The sequence below is a fragment of the Hesperophylax consimilis genome, chromosome 4 (genome assembly GCF_061612785.1).
Source record: "Hesperophylax consimilis isolate HC1 chromosome 4, BYU_Hcon_1.0, whole genome shotgun sequence".
NCBI classification, from domain to species: Eukaryota; Metazoa; Arthropoda; class Insecta; order Trichoptera; family Limnephilidae; genus Hesperophylax; species Hesperophylax consimilis.
The window spans coordinates 21418489-21439702 of record NC_142839.1 but is presented as its reverse complement, the minus strand read 5'-3'; the positions used below and the strand labels follow the sequence as shown (position 1 = coordinate 21439702).

The window sequence follows — 21214 nt, the reverse complement described above, 5'->3', positions numbered from 1 at the left end:
AAAACAGAAAGTCCCAATACACTAGTTTATAGTAGTTTGTCAATGAGCGCATTAAAATTTATTTTACTTAAAGAGATATTTATGCACATGTAAATTTAAATGATTACATTATTTAAGTAATTACGTACATATACATCCACATTATAAAATAATAATGTTAAAACCGATATAACTTAATTGAAACATCTTAAATATCAACTATTGATGATAATCTGATGGTATCTAGTGATTTCAATAATGTGAATACTATAAAAACATTATATGTATATTTATGTCACTGGTAAGGAGTCATGTAGAATACAATTCCACGGTTTGGTCCCCAAATTATGAGGTTCATTCACATGCGATTGAAAGAATCCAAAATAATTTTTTAAGATATATAAATTTTAAAATGGGCATTCCTAGAGAAAACCTAAATTACGATATCGTATTTTGTTCATTAAATTTAATAAAATTATCAGATCGTAGAATTATTTCCGATTTAACCTGTTTGTATAAAATCATTAATTCAATGTTTGATACCCCTGATTTATTATATGTAATCTCTTTTCATACTCCAAGCAGGTCGGTTACAAGACAGTACCTACCATATTATTGTAGCAATTCTATATCAACGTCCCAATATTACACTCCTATGCGACGGATTCAACAGCTAGGAAACAAATTAGGAAAATTTAAAACAAATATATGCCAAGAATATTTTAAAAACAGAAAATCTCCTAATGAAACTCGGATACATGATACAAGAGCCTCAAAAAGGGATATACGAGATGTTCCAAAATTCAAGACAAGTTTTGGCCAAAGAAACCACATATATCTGGCAACCAAACTTTACAACATCCTTCCTCCAAGTTTGAAAAAGACAGAAAAGATAAATAAGCTTAAGGGAAAAATCAAAACATGGGTGAAAGAAATTAATGCAGAAATACTAGAAAATGTATTAAAAACATCATAGAAACTAAATAACAGAAAATCAAAGAAATATACCAGTCCGCCTCAGCACAGGACTACCTAGTGAGGAGGACTAAGAAGAAACTATATGAATGAAATATTATAGATTTTTATATAATGTAACTCTCATCAAACCTTATTAAATAGACACTAATAAAAAATAAAAACAATACTACGATATTATTGATATATTTAGTACATCTATTTCAATATATAAGCATACCCTATTGAAGTTTTTTCCATCAAGTAGTGGAATATTTTAATAAAGGTATTTAATTTGACTAACACAATAATTTTGTCAACTGAAACAGAAAAAAATATTTTGAATTTTTCATGTTTTGTGCCTGCATGCTGTGTAGTGTAGATCAAGTTCAGTGATATTTTGACGTTATATTAATTTTTCTGCAATTGTTTTAAATAGTCGTTTCCTGCACTATTTTCGTGTATAATTTCTTAAATATTTTTTTTATATATATGTATGTAAAAGCCTTAATAGGCGTGAAATAAATAAATCAATAAATAATATGCAGAAGACGGTAATAATCTTAACTTTAAATTTGAAAATCTGTAGCAACCAGTACTCTCGAACGGTTTAGCTCTTGCGTCATAAATTTGCACAGCTTCTTCTGTCTAGATAACTAGGTCAGCGCGATGATTTTCAGCACGCAACATCGTTTCCATAATGAGTTAAAGAGCTTTGAAATTTCAGCTTATTTGTTATAGAATACGTCAAGACGCCATATTATTATTGTCTGTTCAGTATTTACGTGTTTGATAAGAAAGAAGTGTGTTGAAATTCGAGACTAGTTGGATAGTAACTAATAATAATAATGGGAATCGTAATCGAGCGGGCTATTAGCTGAACATCATTATCCCTGTCCCCGAGGTCGATCTATCCGATGGGATGATGAATGTATTTTGGTTATTTAATTAGCATCTGCGACAAACTTCAAACTCGGATAGAGCCGATAATGTTGATAGATTAACGTCCTAGGTCTAGGACTAGTTCGACTGCACCATTCACGTTATTGCTGCTATTATCTCAAAATTGTTTTTCGCCTAAATAATAATATTGTTATCTTTATCATTTCACCGACGATAAAACGTGATTTAAAAAAATATGTTTACGAAAATACGCACTGTATAAGCAATTTGCTCAGATTCAGAGCGAATCTCAAAACACAATTCTGCTAAAAGTTATATCAATGATTTAGTTTTTAACGATACCCATTCCCGGGTTACGAATAACCTGATAATATTGGAAAAACTACTCCTACCATATTTAGGTATAAACAAAAAATGTTTCTTGTGCAATGATGGAGGATGGATGACTCATGTCTTTAGTAGAAGATTTGAACTCACGAACATTTGTCCATTCCTCTACTAACCAGTTTAAGTATATATTTTTAGATTACAGCCCCACAACCCGTAGCATGTAATTTCATTATTATAATGTTTTATTTATGTATTCTTTTAAATTACTGATGTACATTTAATCTTTTTTTCGTTTCGACAGTTTATCCTATAAGTCCGAACCTTTTTCACAGCCCACGACATTTGTATAAATACCAATTATTGTTTATTTCAAAGCTTCGTTTATTTTTTTAGGTTAATTACGACTATGGTTGAGTATGCTTTAAGGTACTACCTTAAAATTATTTAAATATTATTATTTTTCAACCATCAAACAGATTTAATTGACTTTGAAAACTTCTGGTACTCGTATTAAAGTCAAAATTACAACCGCTAAAATGTTGTTTATTAATCTTCTTTACTTGGGTATTTCTCGGCAAAAGTTTGTAGAATATTTGGCATCGATGGCATTCGATACATAAGCGTCTTTGATTTGCGGGTTTAAAGAGAAAGCGTGGACATTTGTTAACTCTGAGTTTTCCTTTAGAGACGGGACTTCCACATCCCACCCCCCGCCCGAGACCTCTTGATGGATGGGAATTCCAGGGCTGATTGCTTCCAATCGACACCCTATATATCGGGGCATATATCCCTGACAGAAACTTCAAGATTTATTAAACCAGGGCACGCAGATTTTCCCATGAGCCTATAGATATTAAATAATTAAAATCAAACCAACTATTATTACTTAAAATCTGTAGCATTTAAACCACTGGAAACGATTCAAATTACTGACTGACAAATCTCTAAGGCTGGTTTGTTTTATCGGAGTATAGCTAAAGTCAGTTTTGTCAAATTAATATTTCGTCAAATCTTCATTCTTACTGTGCACGGACTTTCCAAATTGTTAAAGATAACTAATTATTATGGTAGTTTAGGTACCTGCATTGATTTAAATATAAATTCTCAGAAGTTTTATCTCACCAAGAATTTGAACAAACCTCAACTTAACAAAGCTAGAGCTACGTCTGATGAAACAAACCGGCCGAAGAAATGAGACTCTTAAATATTATTATTGTTTGTTGATCGTCTTGATTTCATTCATCCGAAGGTCGAATTCAGACTGTAAGTATAAATTCAGTTGTAGGGCGGAAAAGTGGACGTTCGTCTGATATCGACCGTCGGCGTCGGCATCCAGTCCACCCGCCCTCAGCCACGGGGCCGTCAGCCGTCAGTCTTCTTGATTCCATTAACTAAAATAGCCAGAATTAAGTTCCGCCGATGGCTCGCCATGGCAAACTACTCTGATCCGAGCAACCAACATAATAAACTACTTCTATTGTTCAGCCTGGCGCGGCGTCTAGCCGTCTTCTGCGATGGTGACGTCATCGAAACCTAAACCTTTTTATCACGGGATTTCCATTTTGAAAACTAATAAATTTAAGTCAATAATTATCGTGTAAGGAAGGTCGCCAAATTTTATTTGATTTCATTTCGTTATTGTGTTTTTGCATTTGAATCAAAATATATTATAATTAAGCGTCGTTTGGCAGAATAGAGGCAGCGAACATTAAATTAAGATGAAGATATGAGTAGGTACTTATGTATGTAGCAAGAACTTACAAGTAGTCATATTTACACGTTTTTAAGTAATAAAAGTATCATAAGTATCTTTTAAAAAAACCTTGCTGTAATTAATTTACAAGATACTAGCGCAGACCCGTATTTTCTAAATATTTGACACAGGTTTGTCTGAATTCTCGACAAATCAGTTCCAATTTTGGAAATTTCAAAAATAATATTCCGTTTAAAATATTTCTTTAAAGATACTTTATCGCTTCCCTGCGTTCTTCACACATTCAATTCCAATTTTGAAAATGAAACTTAAATTCATGGCGAATTTGTGTTCAAACGAGAGTTATGCAGGACGCACAAACAACCGAAATTAATTATTAACCAAGTATTTCTGATTGCTTTGCGTTAGATATACACCCATTATAAAAATAGGCCAGCCATTATTCTGACAAATTCACATTGAATCCAACTAGATTGCAAATGGAAATACGCATTTATTTTTTTAATAAACCTACTGTAATATTACAATATTACTAGATGAATAACATAGTCTATAATCTAATTTGTACGATTGTACCGGTCGGTGGCCGAGTTGACATCGCGCTTGGGTCCCACTCGGGCGTAGTGCGTTCAATTCCTCGGCTGGCTAAGTCCTCCATCACAACACAAGCAACATTTTCAGCTTACTGTGGTGGTAGTAGGAGATTTTCAAATATTGTCAGGTTATTCGTAACCCGGGAATGTTTGTCTTTCTTTTAAAAAAAAAATGATCTTAGTTAATTTTATAAAGCTTGACTTAGTTCTGCGCGATCGGTGAAAATTGAAGTTTTTCTGATGTTTTTGTTATTAGAAACCGGCCGATTCTAGAAAACGAAATCACGAATGCGATTAGCCCACACGAAAAATAGTTTTCTCATTTCGAGTACTGGCAGATGTCTCAATTTATAAGATTGGGAATATTTACAAATAAGTAATTTGCGGGGTATACCAAAATATTTATGGATGAGCTACCGCAAGTTTAATTTTATAGCCTTGCTTGAAGCCGACTCGTCTGGATTTATGAGAAAATGCCAAACCGGCGGCAGGAAAAAATACAATAATAGACGGTTGGCGTGTGGAAGCTACGTGTTTCAATGCAAAGCGAGATACACCAGAAGTATAGGTACACCGAGTAATCGTGCGGATGTATTGGAGTTGATAGCATTTGCCATCTCATTGGCAACCTTGGTATGATTTCACCGTCTGGCATTTTTGCAATCGCCAAATGTCGGAAGCTTTATTTCCCCGAGAAACTACATCAGTTCCAGAAGTAAATGCCTCTAACCTTGAATGCCTCCGCCGAATTCGGCCATGGACAGCGGCTTTAGCCACGCTGACTGCACAAGGTATTCAAATACTTATCCCCTGATGATGTGGCGCGGCTCGTTTTCGACTCGCTTTATGTCACGCTCTGGTTATTATTTGCCATGCTACTTCTCAATCTGCATACTGATACATAACTTTGCCAAGTGCCTGCCGAAAATACAGCGGACTAATAACGTTTTGTATTATTTCGTTAGTATCTTCCGAATCTTGCTCCAATCGGTTCGGCTTTAATTTATTCCGTCGTTAGTCCCGTCGGTTTCATTTTATTATTTATATCTAGGAACTATTCGAGCGTAAATCACAAAAAATCTGAATAACGAAATGATTTAGTAACTTGGTGGCTTAATTGTTTTTGCGTTCGTACATTCAGAAAATATCAGCCTATCGAATCTGCACAGACCTTCCTCTTATTGACACATGTGTTGGAGCAAAACAGACCGCATCACGTTCAGCTGCGTGTGTAGTACGTAGTTAAATTATTTTTTTAATTTAATTTTATATCTGAAATAAACGATCACGCCAAATGTGTGTTTCGACGTTAAATCAGGTATTGTACCCAAAGTGTGACGTTTGCTTTGTGTTGCGCCACATTTCACAGCGTTGAAGCATTCTGCGATAACGTGTTTTGTTCAAAATTGTTATGTTATTTAGTGATGTGACATTTGACTCTTATCTCCATTGTTGTCGGGTTTTATTTTTTGATATCCCAGCTTTAATGGTGGGTGACGTGATAAACGTATCCTGTATTGTTGCATTCGTGACGGTGTCTGAATAAATGCACAGATTAATAATAATAATTAAAATAATTCAAGATTCGTTTGTCTTTGAGTTGCAAGTTTAATCTGCTTAAGCCTTAATCTCTGGTTATGTTTTTCTGCATAATGATTTGGTAGAAGTTCGGTAGTAGCACAATCTAGAAGCCAGAAGCCAACCAGACTGCAGACAATGCAGACTGTCCGACCGATAGCTGGCTGGTACATGTTGCCATTTCCCCCACCTCCCCCTTACAGAATCTAGTGTCCGTCGTTCATCACCCCCACCCACCCATCTCACTGGCGCCATACTGTTAGAAGTTAGTACTGCGATCTTAGCATTTTCACTTACCCAACAAATATTATACTATTCCCTGATCTGGCAGAAAACGTTAACTAAAAAGTTTATGTTTTCTGTCAGGATATACATTTTAAACGAAATTCAACATCGAATACATCACTTTATTTATACGACTACACCAACCGGTTTCGACATAACCGTTCCTTCGTAAAAGAGAAACTGTATTACATCTGTCCTTACAAAGACACGGTTTAGACGAAACCGGCTGGCGTTTTGGTTTTAGTTTGATATTATCTTGTTTAAACATTATCTCCAATTCATTTCCGATCAATACACTACTCTTTCTACACATAAATAATATCTCCGCATCGGAACTGTATACTGGATACTGTTTTAATATCAAAGCTTTTCACAGTTTATCAATTCCTTTGACCTCGTTTTTTACGATTCCCATTCTGTATTTTGTTTGCTTTGCAAATTCTTCTGCCGCTGCCATAGATTACATAATTGTGATATGACTCATCTGGACGATGCATGTCTTGATAGCTCAGCGGTTAGAGCGCCCTGTTCCAACGCAGGGAGGCCCAGGTTCGATCCCCGGTCAAGACCACGCGTTCTCGTTGGTGCATTCAATTCTTCCCAGGGCGTAACAGCGTGTCTCGCTTATTTTATTATTTAACCTCGCAACCAAATCAAAGCCAATCCTTTTCTTCAGCAAATTGTACGCAAAAAATAAATTTAAAAAACCAGTCTTCGAATTCCAACAAGATTATTTATCCTGCTATTTATTCATCTGCCGCTAGAGGCGCTGTCAGTGTCTAGGAATTTGTACAGGAAGGTTTTGGCACTAAAGAATCAGCGCATATTTAGTTAGTCAGTGCGTCAGAGACCGAATGATCAGGCATAATGCCTGTGACAGACCACACTATAAGCGCGCTATATTCTCGTAGCTCGGCCTATTTCAGCATATCGCTCGCCATATACTTCCGCTGGGATTGTATGGAGAGCGATATGCTGAAATAGGCCAAGCCATGATACGTAGCTTCACACGTTAAGTCATACAGACAATAAAAATATCTTGAACGAGCACGCCACTGCTGGTGGATGTTGGGATAGATTGCCACGAAATATCACAAAAATATGTAATGATACCTATTGAGTGTTTTCCGTGTGACGTGTTTGATGTGTTGTGTTGTCTTGTTGTGTCCCGCTATGGCTAGTGGCTAGTCAGTTGGTTGGTTAGTTTGGCCATCGTGCGCAATGGCGGTCGGGCCTAGCCCTGGTTGCGCGGTCCGGTAAAAAGTCGAGCCTTTGTTCAGGCTGTGTGCGCTTTGGGAATAATTTATGGCAGCTGCAGAACTCCGCTAACTCCGACATAGGCATTTTTTATTATTCGGCCTAACGCTGTAGCCATCCTATCGACGTGGCACTCTGTTAGCTTTATGGGACAATAAATAAGCGTCGATTGCTGGTGATAAGGTGACCCCCCGACCACCGAGTGATCGAAACTGCTCTAAATGTAAATTTTGGTGCAATTACCGCGCTTTTTCGTGTTAAATAAATCTGTTCCCGATTCCGCAATTATCCCGCTAATGATCGCGGGCGTTGGAAGCATTTGCATCATATTATCTTTTTGTTTGGCTTTCTAGCGAATGCCTGAATTGTTGTCGGTAGACAACTGAGTGCCACGCTAAAGTAAAACGCAACCAGTATTTATTGCATACTTACCAATTAAATGATTTTCGTATTCAAATCGGCTGTGTATACAAAATAGATTGAGTATTCTTGAATTGAACCCTGCGATGTGTGTAGAATTTCTCAATGGATTTGCGTGATTAAATAATGTTTTAAATTTTCCCAAATAATTCGTTAACCACAATTTCCTACATGGGCAGTGGCTGTTGAAAATTTATGTGAAGAGAGAGTGAGAGAGCTGCGTTATTTAGTCCGCATGAGGATGCACGAGTACACGCGCTAGTATTATTTTGAATTAACCGAATTAGTATATGCAAATACCTGAATTAGTTCGCTCGGCGGGCGCGGGCCGCTTTCAGCTGCACCCATCCCACCCACGGTCCCCTTCCCATCCCATCGGATGCACTGTGCTCGTATTACATACTATCCGCGACACTTTGCAACACTGACATATCGCTTCAACCACACCCATGTTGCTATCCACCCACAATTATTAATTCGTCTTCCAAACTTTTATTTTCCTTAAATCATTTTTTTAAGGAAATCATGCTTTCCGCAATACGATTTTTTTTATTGTAATAATTTAGTAACTTTTTATCGCGACTGTAACAGGATGAATCAACAATGTTGAATCTTATTTATTATTTAGCTGGATGCAGCGCACGGCTCCTACCAGATTATCAAGTCATTCGTACGCGACGCTACATTTTTGTGAATATCTCCTGACTGAAAATAGTTCATCCCGTTATAAACCGGGCGATTAGAATATCTAGAGATGATATTAGTCTTATTTTCGTTGGCACGCATTATGAAATCTAACCAGATTTAAGTGATGCTGACGGCCTCGCTGGTCCTGGCCAGGTGTGTGTGATGGATCCATATGCCACGCTGCGCGGCATACAATGTATCGGACTCGCATGCCATTTACATTTACATGTGTGGAGTGTGGAAGTACATTATTTATCCATTCCATCGACGGCTTCTACGAGTAGGTGTTAGTTATTTTATTATCGAAGCTCCGTGGCCGTCGCACGGCGACCGGTTTATCTGAAATGGTGACTCATTTTATTCACTAAAATGGTAAAACTCATGCGCAAAAGTCTCAATATCAAATGAATCAGTCGTCATTAATTATTGCATTTATTGTGGGTTTCGTGAGGAAGCAATACAAATTATGTATTTTTGTTGTAAACTTCCTCGATATATCACTCGTCTCAAGATAGATTTAGTCGAATAAGTCCGCAATTTCCCTTGAAATTCAACAGCTTTTCTAAAATCTCCTTAATTTAATATGTTTTCGCGAGACTTGTAATGATAATGAAAACAAACCGTCTGCTTTGGAAGTAGTCTCCTTCCTGTTTGGGCAGCGAGAAAGTTCTGAATTTTCCGAATGGTAATGGGCAAATAAACCGAAGCAGAAAACTTAAAAAGACAAATGGTCCACTCCTTAGGAACAAAGTTTCTGTGAAAGGCCTCGCATCCCCACGGCCTCCCCCAACCGCAACACAACGCCATCGGCCCTGCAACCAGCCGGCAGCCATCCTCCTTGGCGTTACATATTCTAACTGAGTTATTCTCCACAAATAAATAATGTTAATGAAGGGTCCGTTCTAAACAACGCTATTTTTATTTCACTATCTGTTTTGGTCTCAGAACATTTTCCAGTCCTCGGCTTTTGGCAGAGTTTCAACAACTTGTTTGTTAGTGTGACGCATTCTCCTCGCAGGCTTTTTGTTGTTATTTTTACGAGCGCTGTGCTACCACCACCGCCGTCGTCATCGTCATCGTCAACCTTAACTTTGGCGATAAATAATTTTAAAAAAGCACGTTTTACTTGCCATTCCTTGTTTAATTCTTTTCGTATTGTCTTACATTGGGAAGATATCTAGATAATCTTATTATATTATCACTTCTGAAAATGTATAGTATTTTAGTAATTTAATATTTCAGCAGTTCTCCTCGAATAGGTGTTGTTGATAGCATTAGATTTCAAAGCGCGTTTCTTCTTTAAGCGAGCAATTCCCAATATAAATGTAACTCCTTGTACAGTTGACGTAAAAGGTAGACCAGCACCAGGTAGAAGAGGGAGTGAGCCGGAGTAAGAATGTGGCTAAATATAAATACTGGCGCGACTGTCAGCGTGTTCTGTCAGCGCCAACGGGTTAAGTGGACTCATTCCTGACATCCTGACGGGGTCACTCCGTTCCTTCCATTCTCCGGCCGATGTTAACGTTTTCAATAGTCTTACATCAGCTTTATTAAATTGTTTAAAGTTTTACAACTCGCTCTTTAAATTGTAAATAATATTCCTTGTTTGCGCGGTTCGCTGTTGTTTCATAATACATAATTGAGTTTCACTTTCTATTGCTTTACGACTAGGAAGCTCGGAGCACCTTATATCGTTCAACCTCACATTAAACTTGATTATATCTTATCCCCTTCATGCAAACCCTTTTAATAAAGTTAATTATTGGCAGTCCCAAAACCGCCAATTATTTGCTGAAAGTCAATTATAGCACGATAAATATACAACAAGTTCGCATCGCGAATGTTGCGGGGCGAGTTTTTGCGATTATCAAGAATGTAATATCCGGTTTTTAAGTAGATCAATTGCTCAGGCTGTTCGTGTTGCTTAACATTGAGTGCATTTTTGTTGCAGGTTTTGTAATTTTATTTGTGAAGGTACCTAATTCGCATAGTAGCAAGAAATTGAAGCATTTATCCCCGAATCTGCCAAAACATTGGTGCTATATAATATTTTGTTTATGTATACTAACTAACATTAATTAAGCACAATGTAGCAGAGTTTGGGTGGAGCGGAGGTCGCACCCGCTGATTGATGCCGTTGGCATGGTATGTGTTTTATGTGCGTTGGTTGACCCGCTTTCTGAACCCCGGGAGCCTGGTATGGTGGATGGTGGACAACGGGCGGGCTGGCGGCTTCTCGCTTGTGACATGAACGCTTGACAGTATGTATGTATGTATGAAATGCTTGTGTCCCACTAACAGTGCCCGCAGGACGGCAGACGGCAGACGGCAGGACAGCATGAAGGAATCATGAGGAGATGGTTGGTTGGTGGAGGCAGCAACAGTAACCTGTATGTTTTGTTGTTCGCAGAGCCGCCCGCACTCCAGCTTTGCTTGACCGGCCAGCAGAGCCGCTCCCGCTTCCGACAGTTACATTAGCCGCGCTTACAGCCTACCCCCGCTACCGCCAGGACTGTCGTACATCGAGCAAACCGCGTGTGATAATTAACCCACTAAGTGTTAAGTAAGTTTGCCTTTCGACACACACCCGTCGAGGAGCAAAGAGAAAAAAAACGAAGAAAACAACATATTCTAATATCGATTTAACTAAATACTTTTGTACATTTTAATAATACATACACAAACATAATATATTGATATATATATATTTTTATGAACTCTGAAAATAACAATACCTAAGACTTTACGATAATAATATTTGATAACGTAATTTTAGTGTTTCGACGGTTTTACAAGTAATCGATAGAAGAGTGCCGCGAGTGAATTGAGAGTAAAACAGAGAAAGAATAAACAAATCAGCACCATGGCAATGGTCAGCATGAATAGCCTGCTGAACGGCAAGGACTCCCGCTGGCTGCAGCTGGAAGTGTGCAGAGAGTTCCAGAGGAACAAGTGCTCCCGCTCCGACACCGAGTGCAAGTTCGCACACCCGCCCGCCAACGTGGAAGTGCAGAACGGACGCGTCACCGCCTGCTACGACAGTATCAAGGTCAGTATTATACCATACATACATCCTTTGTTCAATTGATATTTCGTCCAGAGACCTTGAAACCAAGCCCACATACTTTTCAGTTTAGCACAGCCACTTTCACTCGTACCCGGTTCGACTGGTTCGCTCCTTCGGGAACCGGTCTCCCAACTCCCGACTCTTGCCTCCTGCACCGGTCGGGCTGCATTCTTAGTGTCCGCTCCTTCCCGCTCTGTCTTCCTCTGTCTGCCATCTTCCTCGCTCTTGCCAAACCAAAATTCACAATCTACATGCTGTCGGTATGCGCTCAACCTTGAAAAGCTCTTTATTGTCCATCGAATCGCTCGGTGGATTTTTCAGACTGCATCGCAGGTACTCGCAGGGATAAATTTGATCTTTTCTGTCTCTTATTTCTTTTTCGTTCTACCTGTTTTTTGCTAATCTTATATTCGTAAAGATACCAAACCCAAACTTTTAAAAATAGTACTTTGAAGTAACGTAGTAACTTTTCCAACCAATTTATTTTATAAAATCAAAGCTTGCAACTTTATATAGGATGAATCGTTAAGTCTTACAAAAACACGTAGCATCAGTCTTGTCAACTGCATCGTCCCTCGGCGGGGGCGGAGGCGGGCGGGACTAAATAAAACCCGGCCGAAAATACGTCGTTTCATGTATTAGTGAAATAGCTGTGTGACATGGACTCGGCTATTTCACTAAATGTTGGTATTTATAAATGAATCGTGGAATAATTCCCGCGGAGCTAGCACAGAAGCATGCAGCTGCTCAGGTGCCGGGCTGGGGCCGTGGGCGTTGTGTTGGGAAAACCGAATGAGAAGTTAAGAAAACTCCACTGAGGTTCCCGTCACCTGTGGGCTCGTGCTTGCTCATTGTGTCCGGACACATTGTAGCGGAATGATCCGGTAGCCAACGAACATGTGGCCGGTATTTGCAACATTAGTGTCTTATGACAAGCGTGCTCACTACTCATCGCGTGAGTTTAGTAACACAGTGACATCGTTACTTTTTACGTAGCACGTGCAATCTACCTGCCTTAACTTCGGAAGCTCGCTATTAATCACTCACCTACCTACCTACATTACCTAAATTACCCAACTAGGTACTATTCGATTCTTAATGAATATTTCGTGGACGAGATGCTTTTCAAACAATCACGCCTTATACGTTATGACACTATATTCATCGTAATCTTAGAAAAATAACATTTAATATTTAACTATATCTATGTACCACTTTTCGTAGTTTTCTTTCCCCTATTTACCTAATAATGCCTTTCTAAATTGAACCCTGGCTGACGATTTGAGGAAATCGCTTTGTAAAGAATGCTTCTGGGGTAGTTATTTTCACCTGAAATGTGCACTTTTGGGTAGTAATACGTGCTTTATGATATTTTACACCTTTTCCCTTTTTATACGCCTCGAGTTAACGAACACGCCATAAGCGTAAACCAGATCTCTGAGTGCCGCCATCACGTGAAATGAGATGACACTTAAAACGAATGGGCCATGTACGGAGTATGAGTACAGTTTACGAGGAAGGATGGACCCCGTAAAGAGAACATTTATCGCTACTTTCAATATCATTTTACCAAAGTGTCACCTATCATTACCCTTTTTATAAGGAGATCATTTGAACTACCTATGTTCCTTTTTCTTCAATTTTGATATTAAACAGCGTACACTTTGAATCCATTTTGGTAGTTAGAAGTTTCAAAGTTATTTCAATAACCAGTTTTCAGTGCAAATTCCAATCCTAAGGAATATAAAAAGTCTCGAGAATAAATTACGTACCTGCCTATATTAAATTATGAAAGTAGTGTACCAAAATCTCCTTACCGTCATTCAATAAATCTTCCCCGTGACCTCTCTGTTTCATTAGGAGCAATAATTCAGTTGCCTCCAGTCTCTAGTCTCTAGTTTCTAGTCTCCAGTCACAAGTAATTCTCCTGTATCCCCGTGGCTGTATGGCCACAGCCGGGAGCACGTCTGGGGAGTACCAGGCAGGCGGCACAGGGCGGCACAGGGCCGGCAGGGCGGCACCGCTCGGGCGGATAATTTCATTTCTCCAAAACATAAATAAAAAGGACGTTCCCGCCCCACGCGGAGGGAGAGAGATGTGTTTTTCGATTCGCGAGGAACGAAATAAGTTTAACCCCGGGTTGTACATAAAGTTAGCTACGTACACCTGTCGTAATTTATTACCATTCCTTGCGCTCTTCTGCCTCCTCCCCCCTCCTCCTTCCTCTCGCCTTTTAGGAACACTTCGCCTAATAAGTATCCGCATCTTCAAATGGCCGACACGAGTGGCAGGCGAGTCACCCCTTCGTCGAAATGTTCAATTCTTGACTTCGGGTCTGGACTTTCAGTCCGAATGCCTTCCCCCTCGCTGTGCGGGTTTCGCTTTAATTTCCAAAGGTTGCACCCTCGCTCCGTCCGGATTCAACTTTTACCCTTGAGTTTCGTGAGTTTCTGCAATATGAGTTGTTGCATCTTAGCCGTACTTTTATTTATTTAACCTTTCAAATTATGTTTGGCGCATAAGTACCTATATATGTTCAGACTTTTAAGTAAAGTCATTTTTGTTTCATACTATCTTTCAGTAAAAAAACTTATTTACTTTAAGTTGCGTAACGAAATTAAAATGATGCTTTTACAGGGAATAATCTTACTGATTGCACTATCAAAAAAAATGCTTGTTTCTCTTTGCTCGAATGTGCAAAATCTTTAGAACCTATGAAGGTATCGTTTTTAAGCTCTACTCTAGGCAGTAATGTCTCAAAACAACAATACCTGATTTCCGTGCCCTCAAAGACGGCAGATTTTTAGCACGTATATCGTTTGGATATGTTTATGAAGTAGTTGTTTCTACAAAGGGTGTTTAAAATAGCATTTTTTCGATGCCTTTATAGCAATAATTCACCTGAAGGGGCTTTATACATCCACGATATTTTATCGTTTTTCCGCTACCGCTCCTGCTCCCAACGCCGAGCACAAACGCAATATTGTCGCTGGGTCGGTTGGGTTGGGTTGGTTTGGTTTGGTTTGGTTGCTCGACTCTTGTCAGATAAGGCGGCAGGCGGCAGGCGGCATGGCGCGTGACGTCACGGGGCGGAAGCGACGCTTATCGTTGCGGCGCCACAACACACTAATGGCGGCTTTTAGCTGCAAACTTAACACAGTGTCAACCTACCAAACCCAGGCTCTGCCTAATGTTACTACTATTTCTTTGAACTTCCCTTTGGTCGTGATTTTCCGAACCCTACTTCATATTATCGAACGTTTCATTGTATCTTTCGAAATGAATGCGTTTACCCTTATCCAATCCTACATTATGTTTCTCACCGTTTTAACGTGTATAGAGATTGAATGGAGGAGAATATATCGTGAAAGGGAATGTAAAATGTATCAGGGCTAATACAGACTTGTGAGACGTTACCACTTTATAATATATTTATTTGGTTTTACGCCGTGCCGGGCTTTTACATGGAACATTTTAAGAACAGAATATATACCTAGTGAGCTATTAAAAATTATACACAAAAATTTTAAGGCATGATATGACAGTAAACTGATAAACTGAATACGAAACAACATTAGTAAAACATGTAACAGTAACATAAAATAATATAGGAACTAGAACAATACTACATATAAGATAAATCACTAAAACTACATAAGCAACGGTACTATAATTTGTATTAATGATAATATCTTCCTACCCCTGCGAAGGAATGGTGTGATAGTTAGTTAATTAGTTTCACTCCATTTTATTTTCGATCGATGAAGCCAATAATTGAGTTTGCACGTTACACCGATATCGTGAAACTCTCAATATATTTATACCCTCGCGTCGCATGGTCGAATTGCAATATAATAACTGATGCAATGCTAGCCAAGTAATTGCATTTCCGTGCACTACACTTCGTGTTGCGCCTACTGCATATAACTGGGATATTACCTACTCAAAATATGCTGCTAACATCATATACGTCAGCGTAAATGGACGTTATTGTGCTATAGCCATTTAGCCTATCACACTTCACGATCGAGATAACTACTGTTGAAGATGAAAAGACGTGTGAATAGCTCAAGAAGATATCAAATTAATCAAATGCTCTATTCGGGTCATATCAATAATCGGAAAAACGTACGAAAACGAGTGAAGCCGATTCGTAGGTGATTAGTCAGTTTTATAACACAAAATATTTCAACTTTACTTTTTCAAGTTATTTTTTCTTAGTAAGATTTGTTCTGAATTTGCTTTGCATAACACTATTCTATCGGTGGTCACTTAGTTTCTCTTAGTCATATAGTCATGGTCATGGTGGCTCCGAAACAGAATCTCCAGGAATGCAATCGAGAGCCGCTTGATCCGGGGCCAAACCGTCCGGAGCAATTGGCAGCTCAATTTACCGACGGCACGTCTCAATTATTTACCGGTCAATCGAGTGGCACATTCCTCGCGTCCGCACCGCTCCACCCCTGACCCCAGCCACTCTCAATTGGAATAGTTAGAGCTTCTTGGGATCTGATCTCGTGCGAATGTGGAGTAAACAACATTTTCTCAAGTGCTTCACAGTTAGTAATGAGTCGAGACTCTTTAAATCTAAATCTGTTTGGTTTCTAACGCACAATTTACATGGCCGAGCTTACCACTCAGTCTGTGTTGGTCGTTGACGTTGTAAAACCATTTATTTAACTGTGCTAAGTTATAATACTGGAAAACGAGGAATTCCCCAATTGGGCAAGATGTTTTTCTTTGGGCATTAAGGCGTTATACATTTTCAGTAATGAGTTACTCAGTTTTTATAACGTTATCAGTTAACAACGTAATTCATAAATAATATTACGTTTCAAAGCTCATTTTTGTGTACCTATCTGAAGCCTACTGATTTTGACCGAAAGCTTAGTCAAAATGTAAAAGCCGCATTAACACCTGTACTTTAGTATTCAAGTGATCAATACAAAATTAAACATCTGGTAAGTTACGAGCTACACTTTTAATGTTTTATAAAATAAAGATATATTTTAGCACTCTTGTGATGGGAAGTGTAAGTACTTGTATAATTGCTTAAGAATTTTGAAATGGATCATCCATTGAAGACTTAATTTGATTGCAAGTTTTAATTAAAACCTTTTGAGACAGATAAATCTAAATAAAACAGCTTGAACCTAAAACCTAATACCTAGAGCCTTGAGCCTAGGATACCAATACCACAGTGTCTACCCTACATAGCTCGCATTATAATGCTGTTTGTTCGTACCTTGTCTTCTGCCGATTGCTGAATCCTTATCCAGCTAATATAATAGGCACCGACAAAGTTCTATCGATTTTGTTGTGTCTCAGAAAAGGGGATGTTCTGTACCAGCTGTTGTTTACCGAAACTGAAGTAAATCGAATGATCTCTTTTACGAATTTTCTTTATTTTACTTTTGCTTTTCCACCGTGTCTTTGTGCGTTCGGATAGCGCCTCCGAAGAAATGAGCTGATTGAGATTTATTGGGCTTTTCTTTATAAATGTTGAACTTTGTTATTTTTTCTCGATTTTGTGGTCTTTTTATGGCGATTAGAAAAGGTATTTTTACTCCTAATATTTTAAAATATATATATTTTTTAATTATAAACTAATTTTGTTTATAAGACAAGGGTTTTTATGCATAGCACAAAGGATAACAAATTATTATAAGCAATAATTAGTCGCTGGAAGTATCCACACAATTTTTTTAAATTAATTTATTTCATCAAAAAATTACAGAATATAAAATATATCATAAGTAAGTTATAAAACGATATGTAAGTTAGTAACAATGACATTGAAAATATCTGCCGAGTAAAATATAAAGATGGTTGTTTACAGGTGAAAAAATATAATAAGCAGTAATTGTTGATTGAAGTACTGGTACATATTGAATTATTTGGCGTGTTTGCGCGTCTCAGAGCACCTGCCCGGACATCAGAAGGCGCGGGTTCAATTCCTGTCGGCGGCATTTATTTTTACTCGGGAGATATTTTCAAAGTGTATGGATATTTCAAGCGACTAATTATTGCTTATAATAATTTGTTCAAATATTTCACTTACTGGTGTTTGACACTATCTACTGCACGTAACATGAAATGTTGAAATAGTGAATCATTTGCACATCGTGGCGTGTGAATATGACTCGGAAACTAATAATTATGGGAGAGATAACTATTTGTTTAAAAATAATAAGAGGAAGCATCACTACCGGGTAGACTGAACGGCGTGTTTCGTCAGTGACCAAACGTCTTCGACAAATGAATGAAAAATATCCCACGTTCATTATAAAATTATTCTGGTATAATTTTCCATCAGTTTTTCAACAGCCATAGTATTTTAAAATGCACAACCCCGCCAGAATTTCCTCACAATGATTCATACAATAAGATCGCATATTTGTTGAAAATGTAAATCCGAATGACCGGTAGACACGATTATGAGGGCAAATAGATCATAGAAAAACAAGTGACTAATCGCCATGTATACATTTGGACAGCTCCGAAGCTTTGTAGACGTTTGCATTTAAATTTATTCAAATCAACACTTGTGAATTCATGTTGGAATATTAATGCGAGTACTGCACGCTGATGTGGGTGGTGGGTGTCTCACCATTATACCCATTACCTACTTGATCTCTCACCATTAATATAACTTGTACCTTCTCTCACAGAAACCCACGCCGGCTTATTCGTTTTTAAACCGCGCCATTTTTAATTGTAATTGTGTTTTAAATTTTTTTAATTCAAGGTTGCCAGCTCCGCTAAAAATACAATCGTTCACAAGTGACTCGGCAAAGTGTGGCATGCTCGAAAGTGAAATTAGTGTGACTGGGGCACGTCGAACAGGATTCAGGTGGTTGTTTTAGGTTGGGTCATCGTGCGTAACCATTCATTTTCAATTATTTTTACTCGTTAACGGGGTTTCTTTTGGGTCGATTTCACTTACACTTTTTGCTTTGATATGATATTTTAGAGAATAGTTGGGGTTTAATAAGGTGGATCTGCAAACAGGTGATCTGTCGATTTCATCTTCGCAGATAATTTAATCGTCCTTTGTGTGTCATAAAGCGGTTTGCGGTGATCCAACCGACTTGGCCCGGCCCTGACTCCCACGGCTCCTCGTAATATCATCTGCGCCGGAATATATTTATTATTCAACTTTATGTGTCAAAACAATCCGAATAAATGGTAGATGGAGGTTTGGCGCTGCCGCCGGTACGCTCTTAAATCTTCGGTGATTTACAGCGCACATACTGAATGTGGAAGTCCACGGTTCGTGAGAGATTGCTCCGAATCACCTCCAAGTATATTTTCATGATACGCAGTGGCGTACACAATGTTTTTAAATCAAGTATAAAATTTCTACATGCTGGCTTTAGCTGATGTTGGTTGGGATCAGATCATATCAAATATCAGATTATATAATATGTCCACACCTTTTCAACCGCGTAATTGCATGAAAGAAAACTAAAATAAAGTGATATTTATTTCGTTATTAATAGAGGTACCAACAGATGGCATTGGTAGCTACACTAGTAATTTGTATTATTGCACAAAAAGGCATGGCCTTTTTTTACACTATCACAAACGAGTCGTCCTTCGAATGAGCGCACATGTACATTTGTTTGTAGAATGAAGATAATTTTTAATATGACATGTCGTCTTTTCGATATTTAGTTCATAACTTTGATAAAGTTAAACCTTTTGTAAGTGTAACCCTTTAAAAGTATTATAAATTCTATCTTTATATTTCTATGCGAGTAAGGTGGGGTAGGCAGAGCTTAAGTGCCTATATAGACTGCACGCCTCTGATGATACGTCTTAACTTAGGCCGAAATAAATCAGTCACACGTACCTATCTTCTGAAGTGAGATATTATTATACACATATTATTGCCTCGGTGAAGAATCCAACTAGTAGATGGCGTGAAAGTGGATATCAGTTATATTAGTTTATCGCATCTATAATCAAATATTAATTTATTTTCCTTTTTGTTACTACCTCGTGTGTGTGTGGTTTTGAAGAAAATTATTTGTAGGTAATTTTAGCGAAGTAACTGCTCATTCGTTTAATATTCTAATATTCGTACGTACCGCATTATATTATCGAATGAGTTCTACATTCTGATTGCGTAACGATGAAAATATTTGTAGTTATTTGAATGTCGTAAAATGTATTATATTGTATGGTGTAAACAATATTATCTTACAGGTACAGAATATTTCCCGGATGTTTAATTAGGTAGTAAATGATTTCGATGATATCTGGAAACATAATTTAGTCTATTAAAGATGTCCGCCCAACGCCTAATGAGCGCAATTGCATGATTGTGCCCCCACTTGCTCGGATAAGACTAGACTTCCTGCCTCCACGTATCAAGTTCCCATTAGAAGTCACAGATATTCCAATGCTCTTGATGTATGCTGTTAACATTAAGCATTCCAACTTCAATAATATTATTCTCGAATGCCATTGCTGGAGGTGGTGGTGTGGTGGTGCGGTAGTAGTGTCGAGGACCATCCGTCCACGGCCACATGATAGGCCACGCTATACTCTCGTGGCTCGCCCTATTTCAACATATCTCTCGCCATACATTTCCATTGAGATTGTTTGGCGAACGATGTGCTGGAATAGGCCAAGCCATCATGGGTATGGCGTAATCTGTCAGCCCCATTATTCAGTGAGCGCCGAGGTTTAGGGGTCACGCCGAATAATATAGATCGATATCGGAAATTGGTGCCTTTTTATGCTAAATTATACGATATGGCATTCTGTAACATATGTACCAACGTTTCCATCAATTTGTGATTTATTGCTCCACTACTCCAGATAAGAAGGTTGTATCTATTTAAAAAATGTATCTATTTAAAAAATGTATATTCTTAAACAAGGGACGTTTTCAGTCAGAACGTAATAAATAAGTGTCTTCCGTCGAACATGCCAGGACAATGCTATTTATGTTTGTAGCCCGATATACGACTAATATGTCAAAAACATATTGCAACGTTGTTTAATGGCCATCGGGAAATACAATGTGACATTTAGAGGTTGACAATGCCCGGCGCAGCGCGGATCTAGGCACTGTAGGCGGGGTGCCCTCAGCCCCAGTCGTCTCCACCCCTTCTCCCCTCCCCCCTCTACAACCCCCGTCATTGATTGTTGTTTGCCCCGTGAAACTAAGTTTCTCATTTCCTGAAGCGAATGACGTTACGGCCACCCAATGCAACGTGGCGGTATACACTGTACGTACAATGCCCGTCAAAAATACGGACAGAAAATGCGCAGCCACGGGGTGCTCTGCCCGAGCTCGTATGCCTAGCAGTGCTGTGAGTTGCAGTGAGCAACGTGTACCGTAGCTCTATGGGTATCTCGCTACTCTGGCAGCCGCCATCCGCACTAATACATCGGACATCCGTTTCGGACGCTGCCTTTGCGTTTATTTCTACC

The 21214-nt window shown here is 38.5% G+C and overlaps 1 protein-coding gene across 13 annotated transcripts in view; it reads left to right on the top strand.

Annotated features, from left to right (window-relative positions):
- The window catches only part of mbl (splicing regulator muscleblind), a 464503-nt gene that overhangs the window by 358729 nt on the left and 84560 nt on the right, over positions 1–21214 (top strand). For all 13 annotated transcript variants that reach the window (XR_016305787.1, XR_016305788.1, XR_016305786.1 and 10 more), the window contains one exon: positions 11111–11749. Coding sequence is in view for 9 of the 13 variants with exons in the window: in XM_089651503.1 (XP_089507629.1) it covers positions 11564–11749 (186 nt within the window). In the remaining 4 variants the exon portion in view is untranslated. The remainder of the gene's footprint in view (positions 1–11110; positions 11750–21214) is intronic.